This window comes from Triticum aestivum, chromosome 5A (assembly GCF_018294505.1).
Source record: "Triticum aestivum cultivar Chinese Spring chromosome 5A, IWGSC CS RefSeq v2.1, whole genome shotgun sequence".
NCBI lineage: Eukaryota > Viridiplantae > Streptophyta > Magnoliopsida > Poales > Poaceae > Triticum > Triticum aestivum.
In genome coordinates, this window is record NC_057806.1 from 390,727,095 (window position 1) to 390,746,236 (window position 19,142).

Genomic DNA, 19,142 nt, shown 5'->3' on the forward strand with positions numbered 1-19,142 from the left:
CAAGCATGGAGTACGCGTGAACGACCCCCGTCCAGGGGTTCTGGCCAGCCTGCTAGGGCGCCGACGGGAGCTGCTGCTGCGGGTGGCGCGGCGCGCCGCCGTGGGCAGCCGACTACTGCTGCTGTTGTTTGCGGCCGCCGCGGTCACGACGGCTAACGTGGCGCTGCTGCTGCTTGGCGGGGGGCGGCGGGGGAGCCTGCGGCGGTTGCTGGTAGGGGAACCCGGGCGGCGGCGGCGCCTGGAAGGGGCCCGGGGCAGGCTGCGACGGGGGAGCCGGGGCGGTGGGCGGCGCGCCGCCGCGGGTACCGGTGGTGAGGGCCATGTCGGTGGCCCAGGTGCGCGACATCCGCATCCTCCTCTCCTCCAGCTTCAGGTATGCGACGATCTTGGGGAAGGTCGGGTTGGTGATGAGAGGGATGTTGGAGGCGGCGTTCCCGAAGTCATCGTTCAGGCCGGCAATGAGGGTGCTAAGAAGAAGCTCGTCGGAGACCTTCTCATCGAGGTCGCGGAGCTCGTCAACGAGCTTCTTGAGGCGCATGCAATAATCGTCAACAGACGAGTCAAGCTGCTGGCACCCAAAAAACTCACCGTGCAAGAAAACCTTGCGTTGGAGCGCGTTGTCGGTGAAGAGGCCGTTGAGCTTGGTCCAAACGGTGTGAGCATCATCGTCGGCGGAGACCACCGTGTGGAAGAGGTCCTTCGAGATGGTGGTGTAGAACCAACGGATGAGAGTGGCATCGATGGACGTCCACTCTTCATCGTCCTCCATGAAGCGGGAATCCACAGAGCTATCGATGTGATCCCGGAGGTTGTACTCACTGAACACAAGGGAGAAGTACGTCTTCCAGGCATAGTAGGTGGAGGAGATATGATCGAGAATGACGGAAACCCGAGCGAGGATGTTGAGATCGCGGATGACGACGGGGTCGGGATCGTCGAACGGATTGGTGCGGCGGCTGCGGGTGGTGCCGGAGGAACCGGGGGAGGCCATGAGTCCGAGAGGGAAGGGGGGTGCGGCGGCACGCGGGAAGGGCGGCGCGGCGTGAGGCGGGCGGAAGCGTGGAGAGGGGGAGGGCGGCTGCACACGTGGGCGGCGGCGCGGCGGCGTAAGGACGTGGCGGCAGCAGCGGCGGGTGGTGGCGGCGATTAGATCGCGGCGGCGGCGGCGATGGTTAGGGTTAGGATCATAGGTATGATACCATGTTAAAAACGAGAGTTTTGGCAATGCTTCACAATGCATTGATCGATGCATAACGCACGATATGTTAAGAAAAATTGACATGTGCTCCATCAGCCAACTCACTTATTTCGCTCCTCTAGTAACTTTGATATACTACTAGTGTTTTCTGCAGCGATTGCGGCAACACGGTGGTTGCCGAATTCCATAATCAGCCATACATATATCGGACGGATGGGGAAAAATCAATGCATATTGCGCCTTCATTTTCTGCAAGCTGGTGAGCAAATCTCTAAAAAAGACTCTCGAAGCTTCTGTATGTCTGGACCGCAGTGTCTAGATCGTTTTTACCATTCAACGGGATCCCCTAAATATTCACGGACTTGGTTGCAAATTTAAGGATGTTTTGCGAACGTGTAGAGATCTGCATGTCCAACCAAAAGCAACTACGTTGTGACCCGCCACGTGTGGACATTTACGTCAGTCCATTTTAAGAGCTTGCGATTGGAGATGCCCTGAGCCCTAGGAAATCCAGGGTATACCTGCAAGTCAAAGTCTTGGGTATTTTGCGTCCTTCCGGTGCAACTGTGCAAGACACGGTTCAGCGGTGGATGGGTGGACTGAACATCTCGCCCGGATTGCACGCTTAGACGCCCCTGTAGTACTGGGTATAGACTTGGACGGGATCAACCGTCATGTTATAATCTGGAAGTGATCAGGCTACTATCACTGTCGATCGCGACCGCGGACTTTGACAACCCTGTGCATACAGCTACCCAGTTAGGCTCTCTCGGCCGTCCTATCTGAAGGCGTCTTGCTTATATAACTATGGTCGATACCCCATTGCTAGCTGCATTGCATCCCTCTGGCTGGCTCCGAGGGCAGAGGATGGGTTTGAATAGATCGATGGGTTGCACGATACCTTGCTTCTTGATCTTTCTTGCTGCGAGTCTACTACATGTACATGTGCACTCCGATGCTGATTCCTTAGGTACGTCCACGGCTTTGCTCTCAGTAATGAAGGTCTTTTTTCCTTGCCCAGTCCAAGATTAATTAAATTTTCACGGTTACTATAGTATTAGAAGGGTTGGCGTGCTTTGCTGTGTCCTTGGTATTGTTGAGATTCTTAAAAAAATAATCTCATTTTGTTTTAAAATATAAGATGTATTACTTTTGTGAAAAGTCCAATCTCTTTAAGTTTGATCAAATTTATGAAGAAATATATCAAAATTCGTAATATCAAATTGGTGTTATTGAATTCATCATGAAATGAATTTTCATAATTTTTTGACTTAATATTGTGGATGTCGATATTTTTGGCTCTAAAGTTGGTTAAAGTTAAAGAAATTTGATTTTTCAAAGAGCTAATACCCCTTGTATTTTGGAACTGACGGAATATTTAGTTTGACGGATGGGGAAGATGATGGTGCGTGTGTTTTATTTTTATTTATAATGAGGTTATTTGTGGGCCTTTCATGGCGTGATTCTATGTTATGCGTTAATCAACTCACACTTCTGTGGATAAATTTCTCCATCGATGGCTACATGTACTATATTGGTGCTATAGTATTATCACATGGTGGCGATTCTTTTTTCTAGGTGGTAAGAGGGTGCACGGGGTTGATATGTTTTTTAGCAGGCTGGTGTTGATTGATTTAAAAAATCGTTGGACAGATCAAAATCGTAAACCAAATTCAAAATCGAATATCTCAATCAAACAAAAGAGCTTCAAAATTAGAGAATATGGTGAATTAAAATAATTAAATGTGAGAGCTCCTTAAAAAACTATTGATCTGGTCAAAATCAGGTGACAAGATCCCCACCTGAATATATTGCTCAAAAAGCTGTCAAAGCCAAGAGTCACCCCTTAAGCTTTGGTTGATCCAATTTATAAGGAAAACCAGATCAAAAATCTAAACAAGTTGATCCCGTTTATGAGAGAAACCGGGCCGAAAACCGTACATGTAACAAGGTTACAGAAGAAGAGAAAAAAATTGACGCCCAAGAGAAGGCACGGCCTATCTAGCAGGCAGAAAGGCCAACACCACGAGAGACACAAGTAGATGTAGGGTGCTGTCGAGGGATCACAATACCAAGACTCAGCAAACAACCTAACGCACCACACCGGCGTGCATACCGAGCCCCACGGCACACCAAAGGATCATCTATAATCAACGAGTGCCAAACCTTAACACGAACCTTGACTGGGAGATCCTCCACGGGCGGTCGAGACGATTAGCAGGTTGGGGAGGCATCATTGCGTCGTCATTGAGCAAAAGTGAACCGAGACAACACCAAGAGCCCGAAGCTCGCCGCAGCACAACAGCAACCATGGGAGGGTCTTGAGCATGACAACAACAGGGTGGAGACCACGCGAAGGACAAACGAAGAGAAACACATGAAGAAGAACACACCAACATGGATGGCACACAAATGATGAGCAAAGGCGGAAGGATGGTGGCAAAGGGCTCGACGAGGAAGCAACGCAACGACAACCATGGGAGGGTCTTGAGCAGGCACAACAATAGGACGACACACCACCGAAGGGCAGGGGTCGGATGAGAGGCAGCGGGTGATGGGTTGGAGGGGGGTGTCACGGAGTCATTGGCAGACCCAAAGTCGCCAGCAACCTAGCACGAGGCATGTCAATGACAATGGCAGGGGTTCCCAAGCGACGCCTTCAACAAGGTGTACATCGTCGTCGGAGCTTTCGCCCGGACCCCCCCCCCCCCGAGAGGAGATGCATCTCCCAAACCACGCCTCCGGGGAGGATTACGACGGAAAGGGCGGCCGCCGTGGTCACTCATACAAAGTAGGATTTCTCCGGGAGTAAGCACCTGACCTCAAAGGCACTGCCAGCCAGCGTAGATACTCCAGCCTCGCCCAAGCATCAGAATCAACGCTAGCACTGGGGGTGAAGCAGAGCAAAGGAGGTCGGGCGGCCACCCCGCACCACCCAGGCTGGACGAGCAGGCAGACCAAGACCTGAACAAGGCGGGGCGATGGATCCCGCAGCCGTGGGACACTGGCCTGTAGCAGAGGAGGGTCGACGTGGAGGATGGTGGTGCAGGTTGAGAGCGGTGAGCACTGGCCGGATCTAAATGGTGGAGGACGCCGACGGGCACGATGGAAGTGGATGTCGCGCGACGGTACGAGATGGAGCGAGGCAGGAGCTGGTCGGGGCATGGAGGAGCAAGACCCGGCATGGAGCCAAGCCACGCTGGTGCAGGCCATGCGTGAGAGGGGAAGGTTGTATCCCGGAGCAGCGGATGTGGATCCAGAGCTGAGGCGCATAGCTCAGCGCTCGAGGGCGTGGAGTAGAGGCATGGAGTCGAGGCGCTGGAGAGCTGCGGTGAAGGCGGAGCGCAACAGGCGAGGTCGAGGGCGGTCGAGGGAGCCCGTTGGATGCCAGCACGGCGAGCGGTGGCGAGGACCGGCCGCGGCAGAGCAGGTCGAAGCTGCGCTCCCGGCCCAGTCGGATGGAGGTCGAGGAAGGACGAGGGAGACCGGTGGAGCCCATCGCGGCAAGCGGCGATGAGCGTCGGCAGGAGCCGAGTAGATCGAGGCGGCGCACTGTGATGAAACTTTTGGATCTTGGGGAGAGGGAGGAAGCCTGCAGGCGTGAGAGCAGGCCAAGCAAGGCCCCGCCGCCGCCGTCCATCACACAGGGCTTAGCCTGGCAACATCCTCCGGCGACGGCTAGGGAAGGCAGCGGTGGTGGGCGGTTGGTTTGGTGGTGGCGGCGTGGGGCCTCTGGAGTCGCCACGAGCGACTCGGGAGGCAACAGTCTCATCAACGTGTTGGGGTGCCCAGTTGCCTCGCAATTTATGAAGTAGTTGGGCCCCTCACAAGAGCGTAATAAGTTTCAAGTTTCAGTCATTGAAACTTATGAGTTTCAACTGAAACTTGTAATTTTCTCGCTCATTTTTACTAAGTTTCATAGATAAAATTTTAAGGTACTTTTTTGTCGGCCGTAGCCACGAAAATCATGATTTTATCAATCGTGCATACTAAGTTTTAGAAGTTGAAACTTAACATTTATTTTCAAAATTCATCAAAACATATTCAAAATGGATTTTATTTGAAAGCACTCATCACAATAAACACGAATATGCAAATAGAACTTAATTTGGACTTTACGTTTGAAAGATATAAAAGTTTGAAAATCAAAAGCCAAAAATAAAAGCACGCAAGGGACTCGGTGCCCACACTTGTACCGTCCGCTGCTTTGTTAAGCCCGACCCGTCCCAAGGTATGATCAGGTTTAGATCAAAGCGATGGGCAGTACAAATTACAAACTTGACCCAATATAATGGAAAATTACACTTAAGTCCATGAGAGGACCCCTAACAGAGATGAAAGATCACAATTTTTTTTTGAGGGGTAATCACAATTGGGTCTGAATCTTCTCTTGAATGAAAACAATCTAGTCGGCGCCTGGGACAGAACCACTTGGTCCGACAAGACCTCCCTATAACTGCATTGCCATGGACTCCACCCTGAAGCACACTATCTCCCTCTGGCATACTTTAATTCAACACTAAATTGATAACCATTACAATCTCATGTCAGGCCTTTTTGTCGGGACTTGTGAGATATATTCAGCTCAATAAATCATAGTCTAATGTGAAAAGTATTGGATGGAAGAATATTGTGTTGTTGTTGTATTGATCTGACCCAGGTGTGGGATATATATAGAGTACAATATGTGAGAGAGATTTGGAGTAGGGGACAAGTCGTACATGGTTTAAACCAATCCTATCTCTAACTCCTATTCTCTAACTTAAACATAATTATACTTCTAACATTCCCCCTCAGTCGTAGCGTGAGTGAAGCAGACGATGACGACTGAATTTGAACTCTTGTGCTTTCGTCGTCTTCTCCGCCGCGCCATCATCAACTGCGTCTCTGATGGGTCGGCACCTAGGGCGGTGACTGCGTCCCCTTCTGGTTCCTTCCTGCCTTCTCCTCTATTCCCTCCCGCAGTCACAGCGGGAGTGGCGTGAACGCTAGTGACGACACGGATGCTGTTGACTGGAGTTGTTGCCGATGAGTTGCTGTAGACGTAGCCATTAATGTCAATGTTGAGGTAGCCGATCATGTGATGTAGCCGTGGTCGAGATAGTCGTGGATGATGAAGCCGCACAAAGCCGGAGGCGTAAAAAATTGCGCGATGTTATAGATGACGGAGCTGCAGTCGTGGACGATGCACCTTGCGGATATCAGAGGGTGCCGTCGGCGATGAGTCCACCGGTTTTGCCAAGACCAGAGGAAACCCATCGAGCACATATCGGTTTTGTCAGAACCGTTGGCCGTGTTGGGGTCGTCACTATATTGACGCCATGTCGATGCAGTTGTGCCGTCGTGGATGACGCGGTCGATGCCATCATCGTGACGCGGTCATTGCGTTTGTCGAGGTCGCATCTTGCAGAAAAGTCTATCAAAGGACGCTGGGTGCCCATCTTGTGGACGAGGCGGCGGCGGTGTGTTGATGAAGATGTTGGTGAAGACGACGTTGATGAAAACCTTGGTGATGAAGTGTCGGCGAGATGATGCGTTGCTAGAAGGCGTCCCTCCACGGCGACGAACTGTCGATGTCGCGCCGTGATGAAGAAGTATGTTGGCTCATAGCCTGGCGTAGTCGTACTGGTTGATGTAGTTCGGCTCGGGTCGTCGAATATTGATGCAGAACGCTCGGTGTAGATCGATGTGTCAGATTGGTGATGTCGATGCAGTTGTAGCAAGTCGGCTCGGTGTAGATGTGTTCGGCTGGCTGCACCCCTCCATGTTGGAGTAGATGTGCCGCAGGAACTGTTGCAGATTGACGCCGCGTGCGTGAGATGCTGATGCTGGACAGGTCGATGAAGATGAAGACGCATGGAGTCGGGTCCGGAAGAAGCTCGATGCCGATGCTATCTGGTTGGAGCTCGATCGTAGCATGCTCATATCCATCAGCACACACTTGGTCGTGCCGTGCATGTATGTGAAGCTTGATGGCGCATCTGCATGATGAATTACTGGGAGTGACTCGTCCTGTACCTGGAAGGCTGGAATTGCTGCTGCTTACGGCGCGTGTGCGTGCGAGGCCGCCCCTGGAGGTCGTGCGGGTTGATGGAGCTACAGACATGTCGAGCCGCGTACTGGAGGTGTCGTCCCGGAGATCCGCGTGCGAGAGTCCGCCCTCCCGTGATCCAAACGGGCGTGATCTTGATCACTGTTGTGAGATCCGCGTACTCATAGTCTCGTACACGATGGAAATCTCTACGGGAGCTACACCCACCTGTGAACGTGCGTGTCATTCGCTGCTGCTCGCCGGTGCGCCGTCTCCGCCTGAGAAGCCGCAGTCTATCGGTGACTGCGTCCCCCACGGTCGGCAACATGCCCCGCCGTTGTGTAGACCAACCAAAGCTTGATTTTCACCGGAATTTTGAGGGTAGATTTAGGGATTTTATTTTGTGGCTAAAAGGAATTGATCGAATCTAACTAAGGAATTGATCTATTGATTGTGAACTCGAAAAAATGGATCCAAAACTACGTGACCGATCTAATCTTTGATTGATCGGGTGCGGCACCCCCGGAGAGAGGAGATTTATCTCCCCGGGGGCGGCAAGCTGCGGAAATGGTGGAAGGTTCTAGGATCGGCGTCGTTGGACAAACCGCTCTGATACCATGTGAAAGTATTGGATGGAAGAATATTGTGTTGTTGTTGTATTGATCTAACCCAGGTGTGGGATATATATAGAGTACAATATGCGAGAGAGACTTGAAGTAGGGGACAAGCCGTACATGGTTTAAACCAATCCTATCTCTAACTCCTATTCTCTAACTTAAATATAATTATAAAATATGAGATGACTGAATATTATGGTGTTCTATGTTGTTGTGATCCGACCTTTATATGGGGTATATATATAATACACAAGGGGTAGATGCTTGGAGTATAAGACAAGATATACATTGTTTAAATCTATTCGATCTATATCTCCTTATCTCTATCTTTAAACCCAATATGTATTCTAACATCTAATTCATTTATCGACTTCTAGCAATTCACAATGTATGTATTCGAAAGATTTTATACAGAAGTTAGAAAAATGAAAAGTTCACCAAAGCCTCCTGAGAAAGTACAAAAATAATCACAAGGAAACAGGGCTCAGCTCACTACAGCCCGAGATTTGATCCATTTCTTGCTCCACCCGCGTACCATTGATTTTTACCTAACATGTTTCCCCATCCGTGCAGACGAAGGATTCATCAGCATAGACTGCGGGCTTCCAGGTGGATCCAGCTACCTGGACGAGAAAACAGGTTTCAACTACACTTCAGACGATGGGTACATAAACACCGGAGAGAACCACAACATCTCTGTAGAATACAATGCTCTTGAACTGCTCAGGTCAAGTTTGAACCTCAGAAGCTTTCCCAATGGAGGCCGGAACTGCTACACCTTGTCTCCTGCCACGACAGGCCTCAAGTACCTCGTGAGAGCAACGTTCTTGCACGGGAATTATGATGGTAAGGAGCGTGACCTCGTCAGGTTGCCACTGGTGTTTGATCTCTACATGGGGCTCCATTTCTGGGACCGGATCAGCGTCAGCAGCACTACAACGATGTACGTCGCGGAGGCAATCTTTGTGGCTGAGGTAAGCTCAATATCCGTTTGCTTGATAGACATTGGCAGTGGGACTGCCTTTGTGTCGTCACTGGAGATGAGGCAGATGAAGAGCTCATTGTACCCAGTAGCCTTGCAAAATCAGTCCATCGCGCTCCAGGAACGGCGTAGCCTTGGTGCAAGCAGCCTAGTCAGGTAATTAAGTTCAGAGAGTAATATAGTGTATTTTCTATTAACTACTCCCTCTGTAACAAAATATAAGATATTTTTCAATGCCCTATGCAAAACCAAAAAAATGTCTTACATTTTGGTACAGAGGCAATATAAAAGTAACAAATACCTGTAAATAAGACGAAGAACAGTGAACTGCACTATATCTTTCTAAACATTGTATTACTTGGGTCTTTCATTCATATCTACTAACAACAATAATTCTCCGCTGATTTCTTTTACGTGACAATCAAGTGGTTAGAGGAGACTTAGATTGAGCAAAAATTCAATATATGGGCATGCTGAATAAGATTAACACACCTGTTAGCTCATTTGTATAACTCTGGGGATCATATTATCAAAAATGTATATCTTGAGCTTACAATCCAGGCAAAGAATTTGATAAAGTTTACTAACCTGCATGCAGTTTACTCGGTGATGAAACATTAGCATATACAAAACCACTAAACACAGTTTACATACAAACTTTTAGGAAGTGTGGTTCGCATCAATTGCAGAAATAGTGTACAACAAGAAAATAAGTACAAAGTTGCTACTTCATAACTAGTGAAAACATAACAATTTACATAAACACATAAAGATATACACAAGCATATTAACTCAGTTGTTACCTTTGCAGGTATCCGGATGATCCCTACGATCGTTTGTGGTGGCCATCAAACGGTACCTCACGGTGGCTGAATCTATCGACAACAAGTGAAATTAAACATTATTTAACTGATGAAGTTGAGGTACCAATTAGAGTGCTCCAAACTGCCGTCACCTCGCCTACCACCTCCATCCCTCTCAACTTGTCGTGGACAGTTCCTTCTGCCTGGCTGGCCATGGCACCGCCTGGGTACTACCTCAATTTGTATTATACTGATTTCCAGAATCAACACAAACGGGAATTTGATATATACTACAATGGCTTCCTGTGGGAGGCAAATAATCGGCCAGTCAGCCCAGTCTATCTCTTTGCAGACTATACAACTGCCACCACTATAGTCACTGATGCCAGCGGTTTCTACAATGTCTGCATCATCGCTACCAACACCTCTGTGCTCCCTCCCATACTAAGTGCATACGAGATATACTACCTCATCCAGCATGATGATACTGCAACCGATACACAAGATGGTACGTCCACATTCCGATCTCCCTTGGTTCCAGCCAACGGAGAAGAGTTCTCTGCATAATTGTGAAGTCATGGTTTGCCATTTTCACATGTGTTAAGAGAAAATGATAAATACAAAGATGCAAAGAGAAACAACTAAGACCCTTACGCTGAATAAAAAAAGGCAACAAATTTAGGATAATGTCTGGTTCACCATAGGGTCCTACAAATAATACACTTCACACCATTCCAAATATTGAGACGTGAAATCATTTGTGCAAACACGAACATGGTAGGTATCCAGTACAAAAGCCAATTTTGGGCACAAAGCAACTTTTGGCTAGGTATCGGATCAACACTTACTTTCTTGCAAATAAGTTCTAGATGTAGTTCATGGTTGTGGTGCCATTCTTTAAAATTAAGCTTCAGATTAACAGTGCGTTAGAAGACAAGACAAGTTTGCTCAGAACACATCTAACTTTTATTTAATTTTCCTATCCTTTTTATTTATAACTTGTCAGAATTTTCTTACCTTTTCTACTCTTTATGTAGATTATGTTGAATAAACGTAAACTTGAAACACTAAATGTATAAGGCTAGTAATTTTCTGAATTTTCATGCTGATTTGGTACTTACACTAAATCTTTGCACTTTTGTATAAGATACCTCTGCAACATTCAGCTTCTTGAACTTCTCACTTGTTTCTCTTCATTGCAAATGATTTTCCATCCTAACTAGCTGCACATAACTATATGTACTTCATGCGTTCATTCACAACTTTTCTGATGCTATTTGGTAAAGGATGGGGACATGTATCTCTACTCGGGAATAGTAATTGCATTTGCCCCTACCAGTTTCCAAGTTTATCAATTACTTTAATCAGGACCCTGTAGCCCTTCTTTCAAGGGGTTACAACCAGCACCATCTCCAAATATGCAAATGCCTATGGCATTTCATGTGTACTTCATACAAAAATCATATATACTGCTAATACTTCACACATCATGTGTATTCATTGTAATTTCAGACTGGTTTTAATTCTGAAATCTGAATAGGTGAAGAAATCCTTAAACTGAAGAAAAAAAGGAGAAACATCACAGATAACTCACATAGGAATACCAGATTGTAGTATGCATTGCAAATTAATAACTTTTTTTCAGTTCATAAGGTTAATAGGGTTGTCCCTAATTATACTATTGTAGTATGCTAATTTCATGCTTTGTTCTATCATTTTTATTCTCTTAGTTGAAGCAATGATGAATATCAAAAGTGAATACCAAGTCGAGAAGAACTGGATGGGTGACCCATGTTTACCCGAAAAATATACATGGATTGGATTGACATGTAGAAGTGATGGAGTGACATCAAGAGTAAAAACTTTGTAAGTCTTTGGTTAATTTTTTCATACTACTTTCGAATTAATAAAGCTGGCACTGAATTTTGGTTCCAAGTGTGTGAGATTATCCAGATTTAAACCCTAATCTAAATCATCCAGCGGATTAATTATTGTTTTTCCAACATAGTAGCACTAACATAGTACATCATTTTTTCAGGGACATGTCCAACAGTGATTTGCAAGGTGCAATATCTGAACAATTTTCTTTTTTGAAATCACTCCAATACTTGTGAGTATAATTTTATAAAAGTTTGTTTTCTTAGTTAATAGCTCGAAATTCTGTCAGTAAGTGGTATGTTTTCAAAATCTATTTCAGGAATTTGTCATTCAATAATTTAAATGGACCAGTGCCCGATTCTTTGACAAACTTATTGTCCCTTCGTGTCCTGTAAGTCCTATGCTTTGGCAGTTTATGAAACAAGACAGTCATATAGATTGATTGGGGATGATTTGTTGTCTTTTTTTTCTGCAGCGATCTATCAGGGAATCATCTTGATGGTCCAATTCCTGAAGCTTTATGCATGGCACGCTCACTTACTTTAAGGTCTGGATCTCTTTCTTCTCTTTGATTTTGCTCCATAGATGCTGATACAATTTTAAAGCAGACCTCCTTGAGGCCGACTTGTAAGAATTGGAATGCAACATCTACAGATTTAGGGTGAAATAAAAAGCAACATATTAAGTGTTTATTTTTACTCTGATGTCTAGTATATCAACCTCTGGAACATCCATATATGCCTTCATCCAATTCATTAGAGCAATTTTTTAATGTAATTTTAGGTATGACACCATAAATGGAGATCCATGCAATGGAAAATCACCACATAAGGAAAACACCCTCCTCATAACTGTCGTAGCAGTACCTGTGGTGATAATGGCATTGCTGGCATGTACATTGACAGTGTTTTGTTTCTGCAGAAAGCAAGGTAGATATATGTCCTGTTAATTCTTACAAATTTGGTTTATTTCAAGATACGAGTTCTAATGATTTCGACTTTTTTCCTTTGCTGCAACAAATGATTTATCAAGATTCAGTTCCAAGTGTGCTACTGGGATGTGTTGATCTGCCAGGTCCCAAAAGTCAAGAAAACTGTAAAGGTCATATACACACATCCGACAGCCGTGAATTCACATATGTGGAGTTGGTTGCAATAACAAACAATTTTTCCGCATGCATTGGTGAAGGAGGTTATGGACCTGTCTTCCATGGCCAATTAAAAGATGGTACCCAGGTTGCTGTCAAGATGCATTCTCCAACATCAGCAACAGGAAAAGGGATGGAAGAGTTTTTAGCTGAGGTATTTAATTTGAATCTATAGAGTATGACAGGCAATTTTTATAAGTATGCATTCCAAGCAGAATATAGATTCAATTGTCCAAGGATTTCTCATGTTATTCGTAGTATACTGAAAAGATTTGTGAAATTATGGGTATATGAAGTTTGTAGATCATTAGGTAAGATAAATAACAGGTGGAACTAATAAATGCATATCCAATATTGTAACTTGCCAGGCGAAAGGGATAACGATTCCATCACTTCCATAATATCATTTTGAAACTGACTTTCAGAACTAAAAACACTTCTGCAGGGTCTCAGACTCTAAATTTATTTTATTTTATTTTGTAGGTTGGGAGCTTAACAACCGTGCACCATAGGTATCTCGTTGTGCTGGTTGGCTACTGCACTGACAAGGACCATTTAGCTCTAATTTATGAGTACATGCCTAATGGAAGTCTTTATGATAACATACAAGGTTCGTAATTTGCAAATTCCAAAATTATAATCCCGGACTTCCTTGCGAAATCCCTTTCCTAAAGAAAAAAACTATGATTAGTAGTACTATGTATCATTGTTCTTTAGAGATCATGCAATGTACAAAACTATTTACATGATTTTAAGCCTTCATTAAATGCATCTTGTGTTACTCACTTTGCGACCGCATCCGGATAAATTGTTAGCTTTTACAACTTCAATTGTGATACTTCAGGCAGAAATGCAATTGTTCAGACACTGGGATGGCGTGATCGAGCACGGATTGCACTTGAAGCTGCCCAAGGTGTACTTTGGAGGAAACACTGCATTTCTTGATTTTGCCAGTTAAATGCACAAGCAATATATGATAACATGTATTATCTTACATAGGTTTGGACTACTTGCACACGGGATGCGTATTACCAATAATTCATAGAGACTTGAAGGCGCACAACATTCTTCTAGGACATGACATGGTTGCTAAGATCTCAGATTTTGGATTGTCCAAGTCATACATCAATGTGGCACAAAGTCACATATCTGTGACAGCTGCAGGAACTCTAGGCTACATCGATCCAGAGTTTGTTTTCATACCTATTCTCTTAGAATCATGTATAAAGTTATTAGGAAGTAAAAAACACTTCACTATAAAAAAAGGTGCATTGAATTATATTATTTTTTATTAAAATAAAGGCCCCATATTAGGCAATCAGGCCTTTGTAATGAACCCATGCATATGTAAGCGTCTTCGATTTAAACACCAAATTAATATTAGAAGTTCCCAGCAGAATTAGTTGTGCCTCGCGATTTACTATAGCTGTGTATGAAATATCTAAGTTCAGACTCATTGAATGTTATGAGTAACAAAAATGTGGAAAATCCGATAAATGGTACATTAAATGAAAAAGAAAAACATACATACTATTGTGCATATTTGGTGCCTAAACTAGAAGTAGATTGCAGCTGCACAGCAAAGGGTGATTGCATATGAATCCTGCTAACCAGGCATTGTTGGCCTATGTGTGCATTGCTTCATTTTCTACTTAACTTCATAAAATTCAAATAGTTTTCACAGAACGAACTAACCAGGCACATTGGCCCAACTGCTCTTTTCTAGGTACTGTGTTAGCGGCAGGCTCACCACAAGCAGTGATGTCTTCAGCTTTGGAGTGGTTTTACTAGAGATTGTCACAGGTGAACCTCCAATCTTGCCGACCCCTGTGCATATTGTGCAGCGTGTAAAGGAGAAGGTTATCATGGGCGATATTGAGGCAATTGTTGATCGAAGACTTCACTGTCAATATGACTTCAGTTCTATTTGGAAGGTTGTGGACATGGCCCTGCTTTGCACAAGAGAGGTGTCCAGTGAGAGGCCAACAATGAGTATGGTGGTGGCTCAGCTAAAGGACGCTCTAGCACTGGAAGAATCACGTGTAAGTTCAAGCACCATTAGCCAAGTCGGTTCTAATGTGGACCTGTCAATTAGCTGGGTAGCATCAGGAAGATGAAGCCTAAGTGATCCATTCTGAAATTACTCTTTAAATATTGGTGTATTCATGGACATGTGTGCATGTCTAATGGAGTCCTGGACACGTATGCTACAACTTGAGAGATGTATCTGTGACATATAGCATATCATGCATTCTGTATCCTATAGAACTATGCAATGTCTGAAATTTTAGCTTCGTAGGTGATGTCTTAAGAGTACTAGAAGAACGTCCGTGCGTTGCAACGGGGTCACATTAATTTTAAGAGTTCAATATTACGACATTGACGATCTTTTTTACCATCAAATCCTCACACACACAGACACACACTCTTCCTCCCTCTTCCTCACTCTCTATCCCCCTCTCCCTCTCTCTCTAACACACACGCATATCTATCTTATTGGGTACGGGACCATAATTCATCTATTTCACACATACACGTTAGTGCATAACAATATGGATTATGTGTATTATATTTGCCACCAGAACTGGGGGAATTAATTTCATGTAAATCGACCAGCCACAGCTCCAAGAATACGCGGACGAGGTGGCTCGGGTCGGCGTCGGCGCCGTCCAGCGCGGGCCACGGGCCCGCTTCCAAGTGCACGTGCAATGCACGTCTTCACAAATATTATAACCAGATGTGAGAAATCACATGCATAGAAAAGACATTCTGATAGCAATCCAAATACCATACTCAATTGAATACCTAACCTGGACAATACTCTTATTTCTATGCGCCAAAAAAATGGAATAGCAAAGCTAAGTATGCCTACATACGCTCAGATTATATATAAGAATCTTGGGTGAACAATTGCAACAAAGCACTAAGCAGCGATAAATTTAGATAAAAAATCCATTAACTATGCAGGCAGCAGGCTTGTTACAACATAGAGAGATAGGAAAATGTCACCTCCAGTAATGTAGCGCAAAGGAGTGGAACGAAGCATGAATGAGCGGTTGTCTGTTCTTCTCCATGTACATGGATCAGCAGTAGAGGCCAAGTATATAAGTACTTGACTGAACTCCACTCTTCGTGTACGGAGAGCCATGTCACCTTCTCGCCGCTGCAGCATGGGAGGACGGCTGGTTCACGTGACCCTCCAGCTGGGGGATCCATGGTGGCTGACCGTCGAGCTCGAGGCAGAGAAGTTGAGGGCAGCAGTGGCGAGATCCATGCCGGCCAACCGGGCAAAGAGGAGGTCGTTGGGGAGGGACACATCGGCAAGATCCGGTCACCACGCGACCTGAAGAGCAACAGTGATCTCCACAAGCTGTAGGCCGACGGCGTGCTCCATCCCCTGCGATGGGGTGACCATGGCGGTGGCCACAGCTCCTCATGCTCGCCTCGATCTCGGTGACACACCCTGAGTGTAGGAGGCAGCAACGACCTCGACGAAATCATGGCCTCCATCCCGGAACACATGAAGGACCTCGGCCCCGTCGCTTCTCCTCCCGCCGTAGCTGCACGCGGCAGCGGACCGTGGGTAGGAGGGCAGGCGGCGTCGCCTCGGCTGACGACAGGGAGCAGCGTTGATTTCGGGTAGGTGGCATCGCGAGGACGGCCGCGGCCGCGGGGAAGCACCCCGATCATGCTGCCAGGCCAATCCTTCTCCTCCGATCCCCTATCCCCGAAGATTGCGCCGCCTCCCCGGTCGTGTTGTTTCCATATATTATGCCATTTTTTCCTGTACCTAAACAAACGCGGGCGAGCGGATGACAGAGTTTTGGTCCGCCCTCTAAAATTGCTAAACGCACTTTTGGTGAGGATTATTGTTAATAAATGAATTCAATCATGTCACTCTAAATAAATGGATTCAATCATGTGACTCTAATTACTTCGGATTGTTATGTGCACACTAAGCGGGGTGCAGTTAGGAAAGAAAATGTTTTCTAATTAAAGTGATTGAGTGATTTAAGGTAAGGTTAATTAATTTAGATTTGATTTTTAGTGATTGTTAGTAAAGTATGATGCGTCTTTAAAATCTTTTATTTGTTTCCTTAAAATATATTATTTGTTTCCTAAAGAAATTTGCAATAATGGAAGGTATCGGTTGATTTGGATAAGTTAGTAAATTTAGATCCGTGATTGCGTGCATGTTTGGAAAGTGCTGATTTGCAAGTAAAGAGCTGAGGGGTAAATAAACCGGTGAATAAGAAACCAGCATCGAAAAAAATCTACGACGGTTAACCTACGAAAAAAACCGGACGAAAGTGGTGGGACGAAAAAAAACCTGGAAGCGAGACTACCAACTGCAGTTAGGAAAGAAAATGTTTTCTAATTAAAGTGATTGAGTGATTTAAAGTAAGATTAATTAATTTAGATTTGATTTTTAGTGATTGTTAGTAAAGTATGATGCGTCTTTAAAATCTTTTATTTGTTTCCTTAAAATCTATTATTTGTTTCCTAAAGAAATTTGCAATAATGGAAGGTATCGGTTGATTTGGATAAGTTAGTAAATTTAGATCCGTGATTACGTGCACGTTTGGAAAGTGCTGATTTGCAAGGAAAGAACTGATGGGTAAATAAACCGGTGAATAAGAAAGCAGCATCGAAAAAAATCTACGACGGTTAACCTACGAAAAAAACGGACAAAAGTGGTGGGACGAAAAAAAACCTGGAAGCGAGACTACCAATTGCTCCATTAGGAGTAGAGATTTCAAAGATCAATCAGAAAGACTGCCTGAAAAAAGCTATAACAGGATATCGGAATTGCCACTTCCAAATGTGGATGTTCTTCTGCAAACCGGAGCAATATCTCTACTATCTAAAAGAAATGTACTGTTCCGTCTCCCGTCTTACGTTGTCCCTTCGTCCGACTTCCCATCCCCACGTCGTGCGCACTTCCCTCCCGCTGCCCTTTTTTTCCTACGCACGTACCCCCTGTTTCACAGGGTTTTCTCGATCCCCTGACGGCCCACCGGGTAAAAACACAAATCCTCTTTAATCGGGCCAAACCCTAACCATGCCCACGGCTGACTACGTCGTCTACCACGCTACTCCCACTCCCTGCCGCGTGCGAATCCGGCCGTTTGCTGAGCCACTGCGGAGGTCATCGGCATGTGGAAGACCATGAGCGACGGGGGGCAGCGCTCATGATGAGAGTGGAGGAGAAAGGATGGTGAGGTCGTCGCGGTGGAATTGGAGGGAGTCGGGAGGCGCTCGCCGTTGGGAGTAGCCAAGGCGGCGACGAAGAAAATTTGGAAGTGAAGGAATCTCGCGCGGTGGGGAAGAACGTGAGATGCAGAGGGAGCTGGGGTGAGGTGTGGAGGCGGTGGTGTGGCGACGAAGATAGGAAAGGAGAGCATTGGTACGGTTGGAATTGGAACCGCCATCCACCATGAGCAACATCCCTGGCCATAACGAACGACCTCCATGGTTGTCTCATCTACTGTCACTGGCAGATCTGTCGCCCCACCACCAATCCTTGTCGATCTGCTGTTGTGCGCGCATCGTCCTCTCTTCCAGGTTTGCGAGATCCTGGAGACATTAATTCGGGTCGTGGGCATAGCCGACTTCGCCGGCACCACCGAGGCTGATTGGCTGTGCTAGGATCGTAAGCACGCAGCATTACGTTGGCCTCTCCGTCGTTGGGCGGTCTGTATATGATGACCACATTAGCTTCATCTCTCACACAGGCAAGGCCCGAACTGACTTTTATTTGCAATTCTTGTATAGCTTGAGGATTTGTGGGCATTTGCTTTCGTCTGAACTGACTTCTATTTGCAATTGTAGACTCAGAGTATCGTGGATGCAAAGAATTATTGGTATTGGAAAGTTATTTTTAAGCCTGTGATCAGGAGCATGTATGTGCTTCCGGAGGCACATGGTCCTCGTTTGTAAATGGTATGCTTCTTTGATCTTGCAATATGAATGACGAGAGTGTAAGCCAATTATATAATAATGCATTTAAAAATCTTCTTATAAGTTCAAAAATAATAGTCCTAATTTATCAATGTAGTACTAGTAAATTAGTCATACTATATCTACTTCATTTTTTATATGTTGCTTTCTCAGTTTACTATAAGAAAGTTTTATTATTTTTCTAATTTATGAAATATCCTAGATCTATTTGATGGAGTTGGTTGCACCGAGTGATCACACCCATGACATCGTCGCCGCAAGGACTTCTCCGGTTCTCTCTACGAGCTTTAGAAAGTGTAGAAAATAAAAATCAAGGGGCTTGTTGTAGAATAAATTTTGGTAAGTACCTTTTTCAAATCAATCTTTATCTGTAGAATATAACCCGACACTTTCTGTCAGAATTCACTCAGATAGTGGGTAGTGTTGCAACAAAGAAGAATAGTAGTAAAACATGTGTCATTGTGGGAACTATAGTTGGTGTAGAAGGGAGGCTTGAGTCATTGCATGGTTCTCGTGCTGCTTGTG

General features: G+C 45.3%; 1 protein-coding gene across 1 annotated transcript; it reads left to right on the top strand.

Moving 5' to 3' along the window:
* The first annotated feature begins 2,045 nt into the window (after positions 1–2,045).
* Positions 2,046–14,906, top strand: LOC123106974 (senescence-induced receptor-like serine/threonine-protein kinase). The gene is made up of 13 exons (XM_044528994.1): positions 2,046–2,168; positions 8,420–8,984; positions 9,640–10,139; positions 11,362–11,497; positions 11,670–11,741; positions 11,829–11,900; positions 11,985–12,056; positions 12,293–12,438; positions 12,542–12,810; positions 13,140–13,266; positions 13,501–13,569; positions 13,656–13,845; positions 14,383–14,906. Exons 1-13 carry the CDS (start codon positions 2,066–2,068, stop codon positions 14,771–14,773), a joined length of 2,712 nt encoding a protein of 903 aa, XP_044384929.1. The 5' UTR covers positions 2,046–2,065; the 3' UTR covers positions 14,774–14,906.
* Positions 14,907–19,142: the final 4,236 nt, after the last annotated feature.

Coding starts and splice junctions, on each gene's coding strand:
- LOC123106974 (XM_044528994.1), top strand. CDS start 2,066: ATGGGTTTGAATAGATCGATGGGTTGCACGATACCTTGCTTCTTGATC. Junction 8,985..9,639: donor GGTGCAAGCAGCCTAGTCAG/GTAATTAAGTTC, acceptor TTACCTTTGCAG/GTATCCGGATGATCCCTACG. Junction 11,901..11,984: donor TTATTGTCCCTTCGTGTCCT/GTAAGTCCTATG, acceptor TTTTTTCTGCAG/CGATCTATCAGGGAATCATC.